The sequence below is a fragment of the Brassica napus genome, chromosome C6 (genome assembly GCF_020379485.1).
Source record: "Brassica napus cultivar Da-Ae chromosome C6, Da-Ae, whole genome shotgun sequence".
NCBI classification, from domain to species: Eukaryota; Viridiplantae; Streptophyta; class Magnoliopsida; order Brassicales; family Brassicaceae; genus Brassica; species Brassica napus.
In genome coordinates, this window is record NC_063449.1 from 37,485,383 (window position 1) to 37,505,627 (window position 20,245).

At 36.7% G+C, this 20,245-nt stretch overlaps 3 protein-coding genes and 1 long non-coding RNA gene across 5 annotated transcripts; 1 reads left to right on the forward strand and 3 right to left on the reverse strand.

Annotated features, from left to right (window-relative positions):
* Window positions 1–767: 767 nt before the first annotated feature.
* LOC106408343 lies at window positions 768–4,609 on the reverse strand. Of its 2 annotated transcripts, none has more exons than XR_007324751.1 (2): window positions 2,462–4,609; window positions 768–2,392 (listed from the first exon to the last, which is right to left on the reverse strand). XR_007324751.1 is itself a non-coding variant. In XM_048760139.1 (2 exons), exons 1-2 carry the CDS (start codon window positions 2,532–2,534, stop codon window positions 1,458–1,460), a joined length of 1,008 nt encoding a protein of 335 aa, XP_048616096.1. In that variant the 5' UTR covers window positions 2,535–2,992; the 3' UTR covers window positions 768–1,457. The 2 variants fall into 2 exon arrangements, 1 of the variants encoding a protein (XP_048616096.1); XM_048760139.1 differs by having other exon boundaries at window positions 2,462–2,992.
* Window positions 4,610–5,088: 479 nt separating this feature from the next.
* Window positions 5,089–5,830, forward strand: LOC106408344. Its single transcript, XM_048759894.1, has 2 exons — window positions 5,089–5,625; window positions 5,723–5,830. The coding sequence occupies exons 1-2, from the start codon at window positions 5,089–5,091 to the stop codon at window positions 5,828–5,830; spliced, it is 645 nt and encodes a 214-aa protein (XP_048615851.1).
* An 8,622-nt stretch (window positions 5,831–14,452) lies between these two features.
* Window positions 14,453–17,071, reverse strand: LOC106409808. Its single transcript, XR_002659574.2, has 9 exons — window positions 16,935–17,071; window positions 16,693–16,808; window positions 16,486–16,556; window positions 16,298–16,389; window positions 15,880–15,952; window positions 15,707–15,778; window positions 15,171–15,639; window positions 15,057–15,092; window positions 14,453–14,954 (listed from the first exon to the last, which is right to left on the reverse strand). It is a non-coding gene; the product is annotated as an uncharacterized LOC106409808 (long non-coding RNA).
* A 263-nt stretch (window positions 17,072–17,334) lies between these two features.
* Window positions 17,335–19,015, reverse strand: LOC125588616 (phospholipase A1-Igamma2, chloroplastic-like). The gene is made up of 3 exons (XM_048760140.1): window positions 17,851–19,015; window positions 17,656–17,768; window positions 17,335–17,561 (listed from the first exon to the last, which is right to left on the reverse strand). The coding sequence occupies exons 1-3, from the start codon at window positions 18,126–18,128 to the stop codon at window positions 17,521–17,523; spliced, it is 432 nt and encodes a 143-aa protein (XP_048616097.1). The 5' UTR covers window positions 18,129–19,015; the 3' UTR covers window positions 17,335–17,520.
* Window positions 19,016–20,245: the final 1,230 nt, after the last annotated feature.

Genomic DNA, 20,245 nt, shown 5'->3' on the forward strand with positions numbered 1-20,245 from the left:
TGATTTGTTTCTTAACTCTTCGAGGAGGATAGTTTGGTCTTGAAAAATCTTTTTCATCTCCAGGAGGCTCTCGTCAATATGTCTGCCATGTTCATGAAGTCGCATAGTTATTGTCGTCTTGAATGATTCAAAATCGGACTGAAGGTGGGTGACCTTTTTATCAACCATTCGAATCTCGTCGATGATGGCCTCGTCTATCCATTTGAAAAGGTGGTGCTCAGATTGCCTCTGGCATTTGTAAGGTGCAAGAACTCTTTAAGTGTTATTAATAGTATGGTAATTGACGGATAGAGAGAAAGTCGGAAGATACCTTGATGGCGATTTCGCATCTGTAGAACCGGCGGTATAAGTTTTCTTTGGTCTGAGCAGCAAAGATAGTCAGGTTCGACCCGCACCAACATTTAGAAGGAATGCCCCGTGTTGTGTGTGTTTGAGAACGAGATGACGAAGTTGGGGTGATCACTCTTATCGTAGACTACTGAGTTGAGCTCATCCCAAGGAGGTTGCACACTGACTGGCGTACGAGGTGGCTCGTCGTAGTCATCTGTATCATCATTGGGGTGGGTGATCACCTGACTAGGCTGAGGAGTTTGATTAAAAACCGGGGAGACTTGTCTGCTGTCATCGTTGTGGTCAGGAGATGTGTGGACACATGTGTTGTTGTGGTTAGGTGAAACGTGGACACTCTCTGTGTGGATGCAGTGGTCGGTTACAGGGGAACTAGCAAGATGATCATCTGCAGAATCGCGATGTAGTTGAGCTTCGTATTGACTGATTATAGGGGATGTCGTTTGAGGCAAGTCATCTGTCTCCATTGGGGCATCATCCTGCAGCCAAAAATGAATTCTTTGTTAGTGGTGAAAACACAAAGCTATTTATGTGGCAAAAAGTGTGTTCTTTGCAATTCACCTGATTATGACTTGGTTCTGGAGTGTGGGGTGGTGTGTTGGACTGCTTGCGACGAGATAAAAGTTTGTTGAAAGATGATAGCCTTGCATGAGATCGCTTCTTCCTACGTTTCATCTCGCGTTTGAGCTGCTTCACTTGCGTTGAAAGTTGGATCACCATCTCCGTAAGTTGAACGTTGGTGAAGCTTTGGGTGGTTGAACGTGTAAAGTAGGAACTTATACGCCTTTGCTTCTTTGCAGACGGCTGTCTTGTTTTTAGAGATTGCTTAATAGTAGCAGCCTTCTTCTTGACATGGATCTTTGGCTTCTTGATGATAGGCTCAGATGTAACCCCGCCATGCCACATATGTTTGTTGAAGGAATGTTGACCAGCTATAAGTTTTTCCAAGTAGAGAACATTGTCGTCCTTCGCATCGTCTGGAAACAGACCCCATCCTGATTGTGGCTCACTTTCGATGGGTATAATAGGAGTGACTACCAGCTGAGAAAATTTAAAAGCATCTTAGTTTTGTAAAATGATTAGATTAAAAAATACATTTTGGAGTTAGTTTAATACAAAGGTTTTAGACTTACATTGGGGTCAAATTCGACGCGTCGGATGTGGATGGCATTGATTGACTTGTGCTGTGGTAGAGTACCATCTTCCAAGTCCATCAAGGTGAGGTTGTTTAATGGAGCCGGTATATAATCCAGAAGCAGGGGGATGGCACGAAATGCTACAAGCTGAAGTGAAAGTGGGAAGCCTTGTAATCTGAAACTGCGCTGCTTGAGCGTCTTGACAAGTGTAGCAACAGGATCCTCACATTTCTTGGGGACAAAACTCGGCGGTTTCATGCATGAGATGGTCTTGAGGAAAGACTCTCTACCCCATGGGAAAGCAAGAAATGTTTTGAGGTTTTCAACCATCCTAACATAACGAGGAGTGGGGCGTGCTTCTTGTCTGTGAGCGATGAGAACTCCGTCGACGATTATAATGAGAGCAATCCGTATCTTTTTCCACCCATCCATATCTTTGTCGGTCTCAAGCATCCGACAAAGATCAGCAATCGTCACAAATTTTTTCTTCCCAAAAAGTCTCTTCCATACTCTATCTTTGCCGGCGACAATAGCTTTACCGGTTTTGGGATTGTATCTTTCAGGGTATGAACCACAAGGGAGGCCCGTGACAGTGCCAAATTCCTCAAGACCATATCGGAAAGGAAAACCACCAAATGCGGACCAAAGCGTGTTCTTTGGAAGACAAACAAGCTGACGAGTGAGAAACGCGTGGATCAGCTTACACGACACAGGGCATTGACGAGCAGGGAGGTCGAAGAGTTTCCCGAAACAGGACCTACGGATGGTTTCAAATTCCGGCGTGTCGCGAAGGACGTTGCGAATAAAAGGGAGTAGATCTGGAGAGGAATAGATGTTATGACGCCTGGTGGGGAACCGGTCCGTCGCGAAAAGTCGAGGAGGTAGACGGAGGTCCGGTGAAGATGGATCTACATATATAAAACAAATAAGATTCTGGGATTTTGGAAAAAACGAGAGCAGCGAGAAGAGTGAAATACCTCCGACTTCGTATTGTGGTGGCGTTTCTTCGTCCTCCACTAAGACCTTCTTCTTTGACTTTGGTTTCCTCATGGTTCACGGCGTAGGCGAAGAGAGGGAGTGTTGACGGCTTAAGATTCGAGACGGGGAGTATGAGGCGGAGAGGAAGGAATTGAAGATCAATTAGTTTTTGTGATTTGGGGAAAAGAGGGAGTGTTGATACTCTTTTGATTTTTTTTTTTAAAAAAATTGATGACACCCATGGCTAAAGACAAACTCTGGTTGGGTTAGTTTAGAGGGTATATGTGACATTGCAGACAGATAAAGTGTGTCACATGACTATTGTGTCTGATTGTGTAATATGAAAGACAAAAAGTGTCTTAGAATGTAAAAATTTCAAAATAAATATTGGCCACCATCTCAAATATGATGCGGAGAAAATTGATAACAGAAATGACGTGGAAAATCAAAATAGCACAAAAATAACAATTGAAAAATTCAAAAAAGCCACTATAGCACTAAACTGACGTAAAAAAAAACTATAGCACTTAACAACTAAATTCCCGCTCTTGCAACCTCATCTCATCGTAGAACTTTTTGATGAATCTCTCCGCCTTCAAGTCAATCGAATCATCTTCACTTAAGTAATCGAAGGATTGCCAAATATCCCTTGATGAAGAAGAAATTCCGTGGACACAATGAAGAGGCTCCATCTCCATCCAATTGTGTGTTATTGTATCAACAATATGCTCGTCACTAGACCGACCGATGCACCGTGAAAGAAACAATAAACTGAAAATGTGTTTAATACCCAACCTAGATATGCTGTTTCGCTTCCTACGGTATGAGATAACAGATGTGCGTAGAGGTGAGAACTGAGACTCTTGAAGAAACTTGTAGTTGTATTGTTGAAGGAGCTTGACCCGCTTGGCTGATCTTCTTTGTTTTATAGGAAGCTTGAGTCTTGGGATGATTGGTCTTCTCAAGATTGAGACTTTTAGTATATTTGAGACTCTCTGAAAAATGGGCCTTCTCCTTTGGAACATTTTGATTGAAAGTTTATGGTTTTTCTTGGCCAATAAAAGGTTTCTTAGAAGGAACATTAATGTTCAAGATTTATAACAGATGAAAAGTTTTGAGTTCTTAGATCTATTCAGGAGCGCCAATCCAACACGTGAAAAAGTCATGGTCGGTTGTCCCTTTTACAACCTACTTTCTCAATTATATGTGTTATGTATTAAGTAGCCGTTGGAGGAACTTTTTGCTATATAGTTTATGTTGTTATTTAAAGATAAATGGTAAACTAGTACCCTTCCTTTTCATATATAAAGTCCCTTTTGCCTTTGCTATAAGTATTCTCTCCTCAAGATATCTATATTGACAAAATTGGTAAACCCAGTTTGTTATATAGCCTATCTTCTTTCAAATCAAAAATATTTGGAAATATTATACCCAAAGAACAAATATATTGTTTCTCTTTCTCAATCATCATTTTATTGTCAATGAGTATATTCTTTTTGGTCTTTTTCAATTTATTTTGGCAAATCAATATATTAATATCGAAAGTGCTAAAACATAATACAAAATATATCATTAAAATTATATAAGAATTGAAATATAGACAAAGAAATGAATTATAACCGTGCCTTCAAGTTTTACTGGACGGGGATACTTCTTTTTTGAAATTAGAACATATATCATTCGATAATTAAATGGTGGAGTCGAACTTCCATACTTATGATTCGCAAAAATAGTAACGCTATTATCTAAGCTAACTATAAGTTATCTTAAAATAAATTTATAAATGATATAAAAACACTGGCGAAGATTCTTTGTAAATCAGATGAATAACATGTTTTTGCAATATACCTAGAGGAGATTAGAAGATGTAAGAAAATAGTCAGCATTTTCGTGATCACACATGTACCTTAAACAGTTAAACTCAAAATAAAAGGATGAACAATTTTGCACGCCGTGTCTGGAGTCAATGGTCCCATGGACACAGTTCTTGATTTGGTTTTTGATTGAATCTATTTTATTGATGACAAAAAAGTGACCAAAACAATATTCCATAATAAAAAAAAAAAAAAAACAGATTACGAGGCTATGACTTGATGGTTATACAGTGATAAACAAGATATTAGTACTTGCTTCAGTTACAAAACTAACATGCTCGTTACCTTATGCACCAAGTTAAATTTTTTTTGTCCATGGTTAATTATGTTATTACAAACTATGATTGGTTGGGATTCGAAACCCAGATCTACTTGTGTAGAAACATTAATGAACCTTTAATCAAACTACTAAACCACTGGACTAAGGGGGTTTCGAAGTTTGAAGGCAATATGTATAATTAACCTTAATAAACCCCTCATAAATAAATAAATAAAATCTGTAATGCAAGTAAGCCCAGAATTAACTGTAAACGGTGAGGCCCAAGATAAACCCGAGTTACGATCTGTGAGATTAGGCGGTGGGTTAAGATCAACGGCTGTAGTGACAGTGTCAAACAATCGGACGGTTGATATGCTTTATCACTCGCATATAAAAAGAAACTTCCTTCTCCGTTCTCTCTTGCAGCGTAGCATCCACAACAAATATCGAAAGCAAGAGAGAAGAAGATATACGTAGAGACTAGAGACGATAAATGGTGTTACCTGGTGAGGGAGACCGGAAGCATGAGAGACCGACGAAGAAGGCTCTCCACAATTTCAGGTTCCCTAACTTGAATTGGGGAACTCAGCAAACTATGAGGTGCGTGAAGGTCGAACCTCACGGTGGTTCAGGCGGGGAGGAAGGGATCGAAGAGTTTAGGGAGAAGATGATGTTGGACATTAAAACGGTGAGAGAATCTATTTTTAGAGAACACAAAGAGGAGGAAGAGGACACGAACGAGAAAGATGAATCAGAACAGCCGAAGAAGGAAAGGGAGGTTTCTCCGCCGGAAGAGACGGCGGAGGTGAAGAGGTGGAATTTAAGAAAGAGAAGAGGAGACTGTGAGGATTCGTTTATAGAATTAGGGTTTGGGTTTTTCGAGGAGAAAGTGAATACGTCGTCGATAAGGTCCACTTTCATCTCGACGCTGACGAAGAAAGAGGTGGAAGATGATATGATGATGATGATGGGTAAAGCACCACCGCGACGACCCAAGAAACGTCCCAGAGCGGTTCAGAAAAAGATCAATGTATGTCCCAACTCTTCTTCTTCTTTGATATTGATACAGTTTTTCGAATTTTGATTTTGATTTTTTATTCTTTGCTTTTTTGTTTACATGGCTACAGTTGCTGCATCCAGCTTTTTATTTTAGTGAGGAAGTTGCTGAAGATATCTACAATGTCTCGGATGCCGCCGAGAAGGTGAAGAAGGTATCATCTTTCACAATCCCATGATTTGATTTTCTGACCTATTTCGTATTGTAAGTAATCATGCATATTTGTTTACTAATTCTGTAGAGATGATGGTGACGATGATGATGGATGGTTCTAGTTGAGGGTTTTTTTTTTGCTGACTTGTGGAGTCTCTTAAAGTTGGAGTGTGATCATATATATGATTGATATCAGAAAGTTGAAGCCTAAGATGCTTTTCTCAGTTTTGTTTTTTAGATTTTCTTTTGTTAGAATTTGATTTTGGGAGAAGTATGTAGGTTCTGATGTAGTTTGAATATTCTCTTTTTTTCAGTTAATCAGCAACGAACAACCTAAAATAATCAATGAGAGGATTTAACATTTTCACCAAATCTTGCATTTCGTGACTATCCAAGCTACATAGATTTAGACCTTTGGTGTGTTTTATTTAGACCATCCCTCTATTGTCTGATTACTGATTGATGTTTTCCCTTGAACTACTGCAACCGCGCTTGCCTACAAACCATGATCGATGCAGTTGCTAACGCAATGCCATTTTCGCTTGATCAAGACTTTTGTGTGTGTGTGTTTTTGCCGTCATGATTCTCTTTTGGGTGCATTCTCTGTAAGAAGCTGCAACATCTTTTCCAATGCGTGTAGTCGTCTAATTCAAGGAGTCTGTGCTAACGAAAAGAGACCTATTTAGTTCCGTGTGTGGGCTTTTCTTTTTTCCCGCGTTTGATTGTTTCCGTGAGCCTGATTCACTCCCTAGCTATTGGGATAAATACATATACTACTAGGACCGTTGTAAACTTAAGTTCTTATTATTATTCATAACATAAGGTGTTTTTATTATTATTCATAACATAAGGTGCCCTTATATATGAAAATTACAAAGAGATAAATGGAAAGATACGAATATGGAAAGTATACAAATACAAGTAAAAGAAAATTAGGGTTTGATGTCTCTCCTAGCCGCCTCTCTCTCTCTCCTCTTGCTGCGGCCGACTCTCTCTCTCTCTAGGTATTGGGCCGGCTTATGGATGGGCCGGTTATGGACATCCATCATATGGTTTATAACACTCTCTTTGGATGTCATAACCATTCAGAGTTTGTAATACGCTTTGGATGTTGCCTCATTAAAACCTTATCAGGAAAACCCAGTGGGACAAAACCATGATGAAGGAAAAAGAGTACAACATGTATCACTCCCCCTGATGTGTACCTCTGTATATGTCCTTCAAGTTAGCGCATCCCAACCTGATGGTTGAGCTTCATCGACGCAATGACTAATGGTCTCAATACCAAGGTAAAGTAGTGCTACCGCGTTACAAAGACATAACATGTATCAATCAAAACATATTAACCCTTCTTTGGGTTTTGGTTAGTATAATGTAATCTCAAATTCTTAGTTCCTTGTAGGTAACATAGGATGTATTTTATCGTGTCCCAGTCCCTTATGTTCGGACATGACCTAAACCTAGACAATAGGTTTACATCAATACTCATGTCCGGATGTGTATGACATGACAAATACATCAAGGCAAGGAGCCAATATTACTTAAGGTAAGGGACGTGTATGTCTTTATTTCCAGTGCCTCATGGTCGAACATGAGCTAAAACCCATTGCCTATTACATCAAGGCACCAATGGCACTTGGGTAAGAGACTTTACCGGACCAAGGACATATTTCTTGTCCTTCTTGGGACCAAAGGATCCGTGTCCAAGTCAGGGGTACTCACGACTATGTTTTTCTTGGGACTTACAATGGGTTTGTGTCCGGACCAAGGGACCTTATGGGACAACTCAATGGGCGAGCTTTGGTCCATGTTAAAACCGTTTGAATACCTTTCTATAAGTCTTTTGATGCACAAGGATTCCATATTTTAAGATGTTCAATTTGTAATCCTAAACAAAACTTTGTTTGTCCCAAATTTTCATTTCAATCTCTTTCTTTAGATAATCGTTTGAAAGTATCTCCAGAGGTTCCTAGGATATTTTATATCATTAACATATACTTGTATACTTTAGTTCTCGAGAACCTGTTACATTTGACAACTCAATACCTTCTGGGACTTTTATATATATCTCATCCAGTGGACCATACAAGTATGCGGTTTCTACATCCTTTAACCGCAAGTATATTTTTCTTCTTTTATAGCAAGACTTGTTAGGAATCTAAATGTTTGTTGCATCCACCACAAGAGAGTATGTCTCCTCATAATTGATCCCTGGTCTTTGTGGAATCCTTGTGCATATGGCCGTGCCTTATATCTTGCTATCTCGCCATGTATCATTTCTTTCACAAAGACTCTTTTTGTCCAACTGGTTTCACATCTAGAGGTGTCCGAACTATGGGACCAAAACCTCTCTTTTCTTAATGAACTTAACTCCATGTCCCTTTTCCATTTGATCTAATCATGTATGGACGTGGGTTCATGATCCTCATTCATTTCATAATCTCAAGTGCTACACTGCATGCAAATATATCATCAATGTCGACATTCTTTCTCTTGTTCCATTTGTGTCCCAGATTATTGAGGTTTCATTATGACCTTCAGTACCCTGAAGCTTGGCGTCCCAAGCCTCATTGTTAGGCACCTTAGGTACAACCATGTTTATGGTTTCCTCATCCACAGCCGTGGCTTTTAAGTTTGTCCATCTTAGGATCGACCATGTCTAGGATTCCCTCGTCCACGGATTCATTAGCACCTTTCTTTAATTTCCGAGGGATCTTATCTTTGAAACTTATTGGTCTACCACGTTTCAAACGTGCCTTAGACTCAGTAGCAACTTGATTGTGTCCTTCTTGAACATCAATTCGAATTTGGTGCATTTACAGCTGGTATATATGACTTAGTCATTCTATTCGAGTCAGTAACGGAATCTGGCAATTGTTTAAGCTAGCTTTTGTATAATCTTTTGGACTTCTAAATCTCATTCTTGAATCCGAGGATCTTGCCAATATAAGGATGTATGATTCCATGTAATTTTTTTTTACTATTTTACCAGCTTATTACTTTCTCCCCCTAATTTGTGCACCAGACCTCAAACTGATCACCCATATTTTTCTCAAGGTACTTAATAATTGTGGGAGAATCATATTCAACATATATCCCCATCCTCCTTTGAGGTCTCATCTTAGTTCTCTGTGGTGAAGTAATTTGTAGATAGACGGCACATCCAAATGTCTTATGATGGGATATGTCTGGCTCTTGACCCGTTATCTAATCGATGGGGAATATCTATGCTCATTAAATGGCTTGATGCATATTAACTTAGATGCATGTAAATTTCGTGTGGCCCAAGCTGTGACTGGGAGTTTTGACCTCATAAGTAATGGTCTAGCAATCAGCTGTATGCGTTTAATAAAAGATTTCGGCCAAGCCGTACTTGGTATAGACATGTATCACGGAATTGTCCACACTTACCTCCATGGACATACCATAATCATTTAAACGCTTGAGACATGTATTCACCAGTTTATTATTTACTTAGTCTTTTTGACTGGTGATGTCCTATCAATGAGTTTCCCTTGTATACATGCTACACACGTGAGATTCTTTGGGATAACTCTTTCTTTCTTTCAATGTGTGCCCATTTGTATATCAATTTCGTATCATGTTTGAACCAGGATAGCCAATCCGGTTATGCCATAAAGTGAATATTTTTCGCAGGCATTTAGGCTCTATCATCCTGATCTTGGCATAGTAAAGACCAGTAGAGAATGCAAGTATAGTTTCGACCATTTTTCTATGGTCTTGGGCGAATTTTATATATCTAAAATGAACTTTTTATTTCCTTTGCCCATTGTTTCAATATGGAAACCACTCTTATATCCTTTGCCCTTGTGTACATGCTACACACGTGAGATTCTTTGGGATAACTCTTTATTTCTTTCAATGTGTGCCCATTTGTATATCAATTTCGTATCATGTTTGAACCAGGATGGCCAATCCAGTTATGCCATAAAGTGAATATTTTTCGCAGGCATTTAGCCTCTATCATCCTGATCTTGGCATAGTAAAGACCAGTAGAGAATGCAAGTATAGTTTCGACCATTTTTCTATGGTCTTGGGCGAATTTTATATATCTAAAATGAACTTTTTATTTCCTTTGCCCATTGTTTCAATATGGAAACCACTCGCATATCTTTTAAACTCAATGGGCTTCTATGAGTGAATATAAATCATTAAATTTCTTTAATCTGGTCGTAGCTTATCATGAGAATGGCTATACCCACAACTATATTTCTTATAAACTTATATATTTGAAAAAAATCATTGATTCCTTTTATTAAGTTCGGAGCAAACAAAGCAATAAAATAAATTCAAAGTGATAAAACAAAGCAAGTATAAAAGCAAAACAAACACAGAAGTCGAAATCAACATTATTCTTTTAGGCAATCAGAAGTTTCATATTCCGTAGGATCATCTCTTTCATGGTCAAAATCATCTTTACCATCTTTATATACCAAGTGGGCTTCGTGATTCTTCCCTTTCAGACTCTCTTGATAGAGGTCACAAAGATGTTTGGGAGTCCTACATATCTTAGCCCAATGGTTCCCCATTCCACATCTATGACACACTGATTTGGTCGAGCTTTGTGGTTTAAAGGATATACCACGGTCTCTGCCTCGACCATGGTATCAAATTAGGTTGATACCCACGGCCTTTGCCATAGTGGTTCCCACAGCCAAATGTATAATAGTGGCCATGGCCACGTCCTTTCTATCCTCCACGGCCATGGTTGTGTGGTTTATCATCCTGGACGTGGTTAGATTCTTTGGATTCTTTCTTTTCCTTTGCGGCCTTATTTGCTTCAGGTAATGGGGTTGATCCAGGAGGTCTCAATTCATTGTTTCTCATCAGTATTGGAGGCTTAGCTAGCAATAGACTCATCCACGGACTTGTAATCCTGGATTATGAGATTCCTCAATAGCTTTTGGTAATAACACCTTTCTTTGGTGATCATATCTCGATTTGAATTCTGTTCAAAGGTCTAGAGGATTCTCAATTGTCAAATACTGATCTTTGAGACTCTCAATAAGATGATGGCGAATAATTAATATTGCCTTGTATCAATCTTTCTCATTTGCATTATTGCCTTCTATGATACATTCACCAAGTCTTGTTGACTTTAGGATAATCTTTGTATCCAATGCCCGCTGTAAATAATTATCTCCAGAGAGATTTAGGGCAGCAAAATCCAGGTTGATTTTCGACATCTCAAATCATATATCACTCAATATTTAGGTATAATTTTTCATGCAGCCTTATTCTTAAAAACAATCAATTCGGATTTCAACCTTGTGAGAACAATGAAACTATCAATCTTAAAAGCATTTAATCAATCAGTCAATTTCTAGCAAGTCTCAGCAATACTATTTCTATGTGATCATAATATTATGGTTTATCAAGACTAGGAAAAATGGATTCAATTAATCACTCAATTAGTTTCAAGGCTGATTTTAGCAATACTAGAATATAGATTTCAAGCATGAATTTCAATGAATCAGTTTCAAGGCTGATTGGTATTTAGCATAAACCGTGTGTAAATAATCTATCTAGTATCCGAATTTATTAAACCTCAAAAACATATAATCAGATCAATGAATTTAATAGAACTCATAAGCATAATGAATTTAGGGTTTCAAGTTTCAGATATGCGGATTAAGGTTAGGACTAGAATTAGGGTTTCATGATTTCGAATCAGATCAATCAATAAAATCGAACCTAGCATACAATCTTAAACCTCAAGACATTAGATTTTATCATGAATCTATCAACCTATCGGATTATATAAGCAAAGCAAGCTAGCAACCTATCGGATTCAATCAATGCTTTAACAGGCTGGTCGGTTTAATAAATTTTAAATCAGATGAACAATTAACCAAGCAGGATGAGAAAATAAATCTATCAATCCTAACTGTGATCAAAGCATTAATAAAAACAAGCAGGTTGGATTTAATCAAGACTTAAACAGATCAGAATTATTAAACTAGCAGGATGATAATAATAAATCTAGCAACTTAACTGTCAAACAATTCTAGCAATATAGCATCAGATTCAATCAAATATAAAACCTCAATGATCAAAATCGAAAACAGTTTTGATTTCAAAAATATTCGATTAGGGTTTTAATATGTGATTTGATAATTATAGTATAATTAATTTTGATACTTATATTATTTAGGGTTTATAGATATTGGGTTAGGGTTTATCGGATTTTAACTTGTAAAATCCGATTTGAGGTTTTAATCATGTAGGAACATGATTTAGGGTTTAGGGTATCAAACTTTAGAGCTTCGATTTACTCATTAGGGTTTGATCTATTATCCTATGTCTTTTATCATAAAGATTAGGTTTTATGGTTTCATTCTTTATCAAACAATCCAAATTCGATTCATATGTTCTTAGATTTCGAATTACCTTTTAGCTTAGTTGATTGTTGAAACCGGACCACCAAAGAATGAACCTCGAGCTGGACTAGACGCGAGCTGGCCTGGACACGAGCTGACTGCGAACAGATTGAGGCTGAGGTCACGAGCGGCTGATCGGGGACGCGAGCTGTTTGATGTCGGATCGCGAACGGCTTGATCGTCTGGTGCGAACGAGACGCTTGCTGTCCGGGAACGCGAGCTGTCCTGGAAGGTAGCTGAGGCTGAGTTCGTCTAGGATCAGGAACGCCTTGGGCTGGAGCTGATCGGGGACGTGAGCTGGAACAAAACACGCGATCGGATGATTAGGGTTCGTCGGGTCGCGATTAGGTTTAGGGTTTTGCGATTTTTGTTTTGGCTCAGGTTGTTTAGAGTTTCGTGCTGATAACGTGTTGTAAACTTAAGAGATTGGAATCTGTAAGTTCTTATTATTATTCATAACATAAGGTGCCATTATATATGAGAATTACAAAGAGATAAATGGAAAGATACAAATATGGAAAGTATACAAATACAAGTAAAAGAAAACTAGGGTTTGCTGTCTCTCCTAGCCGCCTCTCTCTCTCTCTCCTCTTGCTGCGGCCGCCTCTCTCTCTCTAGGTATTGGGCCGGCTTATGGATGGGCCGGTTATGAACATCCATCATATGGTTTATAACATTAACATATTTGTACTTATCTTTAAGCTTATTCCCCTTTGCATTAGGAACTACTCTCTTGTATATATATTCATCGTTGTACATCAATAATATTCAGACTTTACATTCACTAGATTCTTTTTCTGCGCTACGCGCGGATTATGTATTTTAAATTAGTATAATTATATAATGTTTTGATTAGTTTTTGTTTTATTTTATATTTAGTGTATTGTTTTTTTCTTTTTGCATGGCTCATTTTCCCAATATTAACTTAATAAGTTATTATTTGCGTAAGTGTTTTTGGTTGGTCGGTCACTAAATTTTCTTCAATAATTTTATTGATGTTTTATTTTATTCAATAATTTTATTGATGTTTATTCTTTTTAATATTTTAACATAATTTAGAATTAATAAACCGGAAAATGTCTTCAACATTAAAGCATATTAAGATTCTTTGGATTTTTTTATTGCTTTTTGATTTAGTTTTGATCTTTTATACTCTTGTGTGATTTTAATAATGCCTAAAAATGATTTGATTTGTATTATTTTGGTCATATTCTGAAGCTGCAAACAACATCAATAGTGGTGTTATAGTAAATTTTTGTTTCAAATATTGAAGCGAGTAATAATTTTCACATACTTTCATGGTAATTTATATTTTAAATTTAATCATATTTTTCATATGTAAATTATTGCATCAAACTGGGGAGATTTATTTTTATTTGACCAGTTTAACTTAATATTTTCATTGTTTTGTGCTTGGTTTATTGATATAAAACGGAGAATTTAATTTCATTTTTTCTTTATTGTTAGACAGAGTCTTTTTTTTTTTTTTGTAAAATATGTTTTATTATGTAAAGCGAAAACATAATAGTACTTATCACTACAAAATAAAATATTTTAGGTTATTTTCTGTTATATTTTGTAAATTTAATAATACGATCTGTATATATGACTTTCAACATAGTTTAAAATGATCAAAAAATCATCATAAGTAAATGCATCGAAATAACAATTGTTTGATAATGCACTTCAAAGTATTATTATAGGTTTTGGAGTTTTCTTTGGAGTTGATTTTTGAATAATAGTCTCAGAACTGAGACTATTTTTATTCATTTCATGGTGCAATATTGAGTTTAATAAAAGATAATAATTTAAAACATACACCAAATAAAAAAACATATAAAATATAATATTATATAATAATGTTCAATATTTTTAAAATAGATAAATTATGTATATGTTCAAGAAATTAAAAAAGCGATTTCAAATCTTAAATCATTGAATTGGTTATTTATATCTATCTGGTTTTTAGACTGGAAATTTAAGTAACATATCTTTTTGAAATAGAAAATAGATTAAATATTTTATCTGTATTTTAATTTTTGTATATTGTCTGTATGTGTTTTGTTTTTTTTAATTATAATCTTGATGATAATAGAGTAAATAGACTTATGAATGGATTAAAAATTTGCTAAATAAATACAGAGAAAAAGTAGTGTACGAACCAAGAATTTTTGGAAAAATAAATTTAGACAATACAAAAAGAAAGGAAATACGAAGCCGCAAATGAAACATGAACAACATCGCTGTTTAACAATTACGGAAAGAGAAATGTATTTGTTATGATATTTTGACAAAGTTTAAAACGTACATTTATATGTATCTTAATTTCAAAAACTTATTTTTCATTTGAGAAATTGACCTAGCTGAGAACTAATGCAACATAAAAAAAAACGATAATGATTTATGAAAACTCTATTCCCTTTCTCTGAAGCGCTATGTCAAGTCCAAACTATAGAGATAAACGACTTGTGCAATGGCCGTCGTTTTCTTTGATCTTCTTATGGAAGAAGAGACAGAGCTGAGACCCGAAAAGGACATAATCTTCTGATCTGACTTCTTATTCGTACTGGCATTGTGATGAACTGCGTTCTATGGTGAAGTTGTTTGCTTGAAATTACACTCGCTTGCTCCTCTCCATATAGCTGCAGAGAAGCAATGTTCTTAACTTTTGACATTAGATGAAGCTGTTCAAGCCCAATTCCAAGATCACCAGTTGAAGTTGTAGAAGATTTTGGTTTTTTTCAACTCCTGAAGGGTGAAGGCACCAACTAAGGAATAAAAAGATTTCCAATTCCACATGCATAACCAGGATGATGCAAAGCACAAAAGCATACAATTAGCGAGAATTACCTTGCTCGCACCCATACACATGAAATGATTAGCAGCCTAACAAAGAAAATAAAATGCATTAGTTCATCAGTAAGAAGATCCATGTCACATTCAACAGCCGAAAATTAAACTTACCAAAACAGCATGACACAACTTCTGCTCTTCTTCCTTATTTCTTGAATTTGTTTTGTTCCTTTTCAAGTGCAAGGTGTAATGGGATCCATGAGACACTGAGAACCAATGCGGCTTTCTACGTAGATGTAATGGAATTTATCAAAGAGAAGTAGTGAAGGGAGACTGGCCTGCGGAGAGCACAAAATGCAAACCACAATCGCTACTGAGACCGCAAAGCCTAGCTGTGTTTGTGCGATTTAAGTGCCTGAAGGCTAACTTAAAGGGACGATGAATGCAGCGAAAGAGGCATTTAAATATGAAGAGAGTAAATGTGAAAGTTACATAACTACTACAACCAAAATCTGCTGTTACGTAACTAAGTAAATCCACCAACCTTTTATCAGAATCTATCATCATGGATCTGCCTTAGTGATACTTCCCCTGACTTTTGTCATGCTTGCATGATTCATATCTGATGTACTTCTTGCATCTGTGCATATCAATGGTATTAAAACAGTTATATATATATATATATATATCTTAAGTTCAATCATTACCTCGGCGACCATGTCACTGAAGTCCTCTGGCTTATTGCGTAGTTTCTCTCCTCTTCTCTTGCCTCCTCATACCTTCCAAAAATCAAAAATGTAGGTAGAGTTAACAACACTATTTTTTCAATGGCTTTTATCTTCTTATTGAACTCACATGTTGTAGTGGTTCTACTACTTACATGACCTCCAGCTCTTCTGGCTGTAAACTGATATCCACACGATCTGTCTTTTGCCCCTCATCAGCAAATAAACCTGGTCATATTTACACAATTGCATAAATTAGCCGCTTGTTATAAATAAAACCGAAAATCGAAGACGTAATAAATGCATATAGCAAGCGTCAGAAGACACTACCATAACTAAACGTCTATACCTAATACCAATGATTCTCAAAAACACACAATACTTGGACAATACAAAACTAACACGGTCTACATGACCGAACAACCTCAATAGATCAAATTACTTCTAAAGTTTTAGCCTCATTTCCAACCAACCATGAACTATCAATTAAGTATTTGACAACAACATACTTAAAGTGCCTACCAATTCCTTTAATAAACAAAATGTTTGGTAAGTCCGACATAGATTGCTTACCCTTTTTGCTCCCGGCTTGTCTTGAGTACCAGTTTTAATAACGTATGTGTGTGTGGTTCCCAACACTGTTCCAGGAGCAATTCTTCAAGTACCTTCAGATTTTTTTTAAAAGGACAGCATTAAAAAACCAACCAATAAAAGCTAACAGTAAAATACTGCTCGACATCAATTAAAATTGGTTTTCCTACTTGATATAGAGGCCTATCGGATTCCTTTCTCTGCTTCAATTGCATTCGGTGTCTCTGTGCCAGTTGGAGTGCTGAAAAAGGGAAAAACGTTCAGTTTCATACTTGGATATTAGTATTTAATAAAAAGTAATAATAATAATGAAAAAAAGATATTACAGTATATAATAAGCAAACAAATACACCTCAGAGTTTAAAGCAAAACAATACCTCGAAAATGTATCAACCGATTCCATGCCGTCTTCTAGTTCCTCTTCATCCATCTCCTCCTCTTGTTCCTCTTCCTCCAAATCACCCCAGTGCTTGATCTTATCAATAGGCTCATCCTAAAGATCATGATAAAAGAACAACCCATCACATTTGCAAATTATGATAATGTTGAAATAATTTAATAGGAAGCTTATAATATGTTCTAAGAGATGAGAGACATAAGTCAAGATGCTGCTGCATACCATCCTGGACTTTACTTGACTCCTGCTCAGGCAAGTCTTGTCGTTTTGTTCTCAGTACGTTAAGCATTTAAGTAACTATCCTTAACTTGAATATGACTCGAAGCAGACTGAAGCTGTGGAGGCACTCATACAAGAACTTCCAAAGTTCAGGTTAAAATCTGTCCTAGATGATTGCGGTGAATGCTTAATCTGCTCAGAGGAGTTCCATATTGGACATGAGGTACTAAACATCTCTTTTCCTAACATTGTCTGGAGATTAACCAACTTCTTATGCATAAGTTTTGCTACAATTCTGTGTTTGCCTACTTTTATTCCTTAAAATTGTCTGAATTTTACAGGTTAGAGGTTTACCTTGCGCCCATAATTTCCATGTGGAGTGCATAGACCAGTGGCTGCGTTTGAACGTGAAATGGACTCGGTGCCGTTGCTCAGTTTTTCCAGACCTTGATCTCAGCGCATTATCCAACCTCCAGAGTTCATCAACACAACAGCCCTTCTCACAGGGGAACACAGAAACAACAGAAGCTCGGTACATAAGAAGCCAACCACAAAGCGAGAGCTACTTCCTGAGACTTCAGTCTCTAATTCACCCGGTCCATACAGACACCGCTCTGGAGCTTACAATACCTTAAATCACACACGTAATCTTATAAAGATTCTCTGTACATAGCAAAAAAGTATCAAAACTGCATCCTAAGAGATCAAGAAACTTGACACTGACCAAAGATATTCAGAAAGCCTGCCTCCAATAGCACTGCTTGAGTTCTAAGAGCCTCATCGAACCAACAACCCACGTCGGATCTAAATGGAGACGTTATACATTTAGAGGCCAACCTAAATCAAAACACAGAACTAATGCAAGGTCAAATGCTTTCAAAAATCAACAGACCCAATGTGTGACCAAAGTGAAGATTACACTCGACATGGGTTGCCGCAGTATCTCGAGGAAGGATCGAAGTCGAAGGTGTCGTAACAGGCCTGAGCCATTTCGCCGTAACGGATCAGCTCCGATCTGAGAACCGGGTCCATCGGGTCCGTTAACCCGGCCCAATCGTCTTCTCCTTGAATCTTACGCCACGTGTCTCTAAGCCTCCTCTCTTCCTCGGTTTTCTTATCGCGCCGGCAGAAATCCTCCGCCGTATGCCACTGTTCTCCGCCGCTGTCGGTTAATCCTTGCCGTTCACGCTCGAGCATGGAGATGATGGCGGATAAAGAAGCCTCGTTGGTTCTAGAGAGAGAAGCTTTCGTAGCTACTCGGGATCTTTTCTCCGGGAGATGAATGAACAAAGGTTTAGAGGAGCTGGTGGTTGTTAGCCATGGATGCGGTGGGTTTTGATTTCCAGAATGTGGAGCCGTTGACAGAGAGACGGGAATACTATAGATAGGGTGATGCGTGGAGATTTAGGGATTTGAAATGGAGATGGAGGCATACATACTATAATTAAAGGATGCATTGAGACGAAAAGAAAGGTGAAGAGACGATTGGTTTCAAATCATCCGCTCCGCAATGAAGAAATAGGACAGGTCGAGCTGGCAAGCTTTGTGATATGTTGATTTTTTGTGCTTATGTGGACAGTTTAGATGTTGATTTATTCCCCTTTTACTTATTGTTTTATTGTTTTATATTACTAGCGGTTTAATGTTTTCGGTCTGGTTCAATCCAGTTAACCAAATGGCTATCATCGACTTTACTTGTAAAAGCTTTAGTTGTTTCAAACCAACGTACAAAACAAATGGTTGTGTTTTTACTTTTTATAATATGCTAAAAATCGATCTTGTTATTGCGTTTCCATTGTGGGAGAATTTCATATATAATTTATATGCACTAATTAAATAATATTTATACTGATCAGATTAATTTTGCAATTGAGATTTCTAAACTCACATTAAATATTGAAAATAATAGTTATATCTAGCTGGTATTAATTTGATCTATATGTGTAATTTTATCGGAGTCGGTTCTAAGCCCTGATTTCTAAACTCACATTAAATATTGAAAATAATATTTATACGCGTCACTCTTCCGTCCCGATTTATGCCAAATCAGTTTAAAAAATCGGATATCCGATTTTTTTCTCTTAGATCGCCTAAATGACCGCCTAGGGCAGCCGCCTAATCTATTTTTTTTTTTATTTTTTTATTTTTTTTTATTTTTTTTATTTTTTTTTATTTTTAATAATATTTTTATTTGTTTATTTGATCTAAAATTTTATAAATATCTTTTATATTCATAATTTTGATGAAAATTACACTATATTAAGTTTATATATTCTATTTGTGTGTTTTATACAATCTTAAACATGAAAATGTATTAATGTTATACACAATAAAAGATTAACATGTTTTATAACATAGTAAACCATCTAAAAATTTCGCCCCGTATAATTTCCGATTAATCCCTGATTTTCTCTTTAGGCGCTAGGCCCAACCCGACCGCCTGACTAGCGCCTAGCGCGTTCCCGAACAGGGGTTCTAAGTATTAGAAAACTGGAAACTAAAAGAAAAAACTGAGCCAACCTCTCAACATCTATTTAAAAATTTGTATACTTTCTGATTTTTTTGAAAACAAACCCGAGGTAAGAGCAACAATAGTATCTTGGACAGTACTGCTAAGTTTATCATATGTATACTTTCTGATTTTTTTTCTGAGTGGCTAGTACACTGATTCAACCTAAAAACAAACGTGGATAATTGGTTAAACTTTATTTCATTTATTTAAATTTATTATTTTTATAGATTAAAACTTACATAAAAATTCTACAATTTCTTACCGATCATAATAGTCTGTAGGCGGCTGGCTGCCTAAGTTTTTCAGAAATAATAGATCGAAATTAGATAAATGGATATTTTCACTTTTTCCCATCCAAATGAAGCAGTCGCTCCATTTTCGGCTGCATATTCCACTTAACTGTGTCTTTTCGCCACACAAACCACTGGTTAGTAAAACATGCATACCTTTTGAATTGATCTCACCGATTGATGAATTAGCATCAAACCGGCAGAATATATCATCTTAATCTATCGGTGAGAACCTTTCCATCTATCTCATAAATTCTGATATTTCTGCATTTTAATATGCTTGTTTGCACTAAAAATTGTTTCTTTCCTCCAAATCGACCAAATCTCTATCCAAAGTGTTCTTGTGACATGAAATGATTCAAAAAACTAGAAAACTCGATAACACCTTACAAAAAAAATGTTAGAATGTGTCAAAAACACTATAAGTCCGTTTCGCAAATGAGACTTTAAATGAAGTTTCCTATTGGTTGTCTTGCGTTTCCTCTCTCGTTCCATCCCAAAATCTCTTAAAG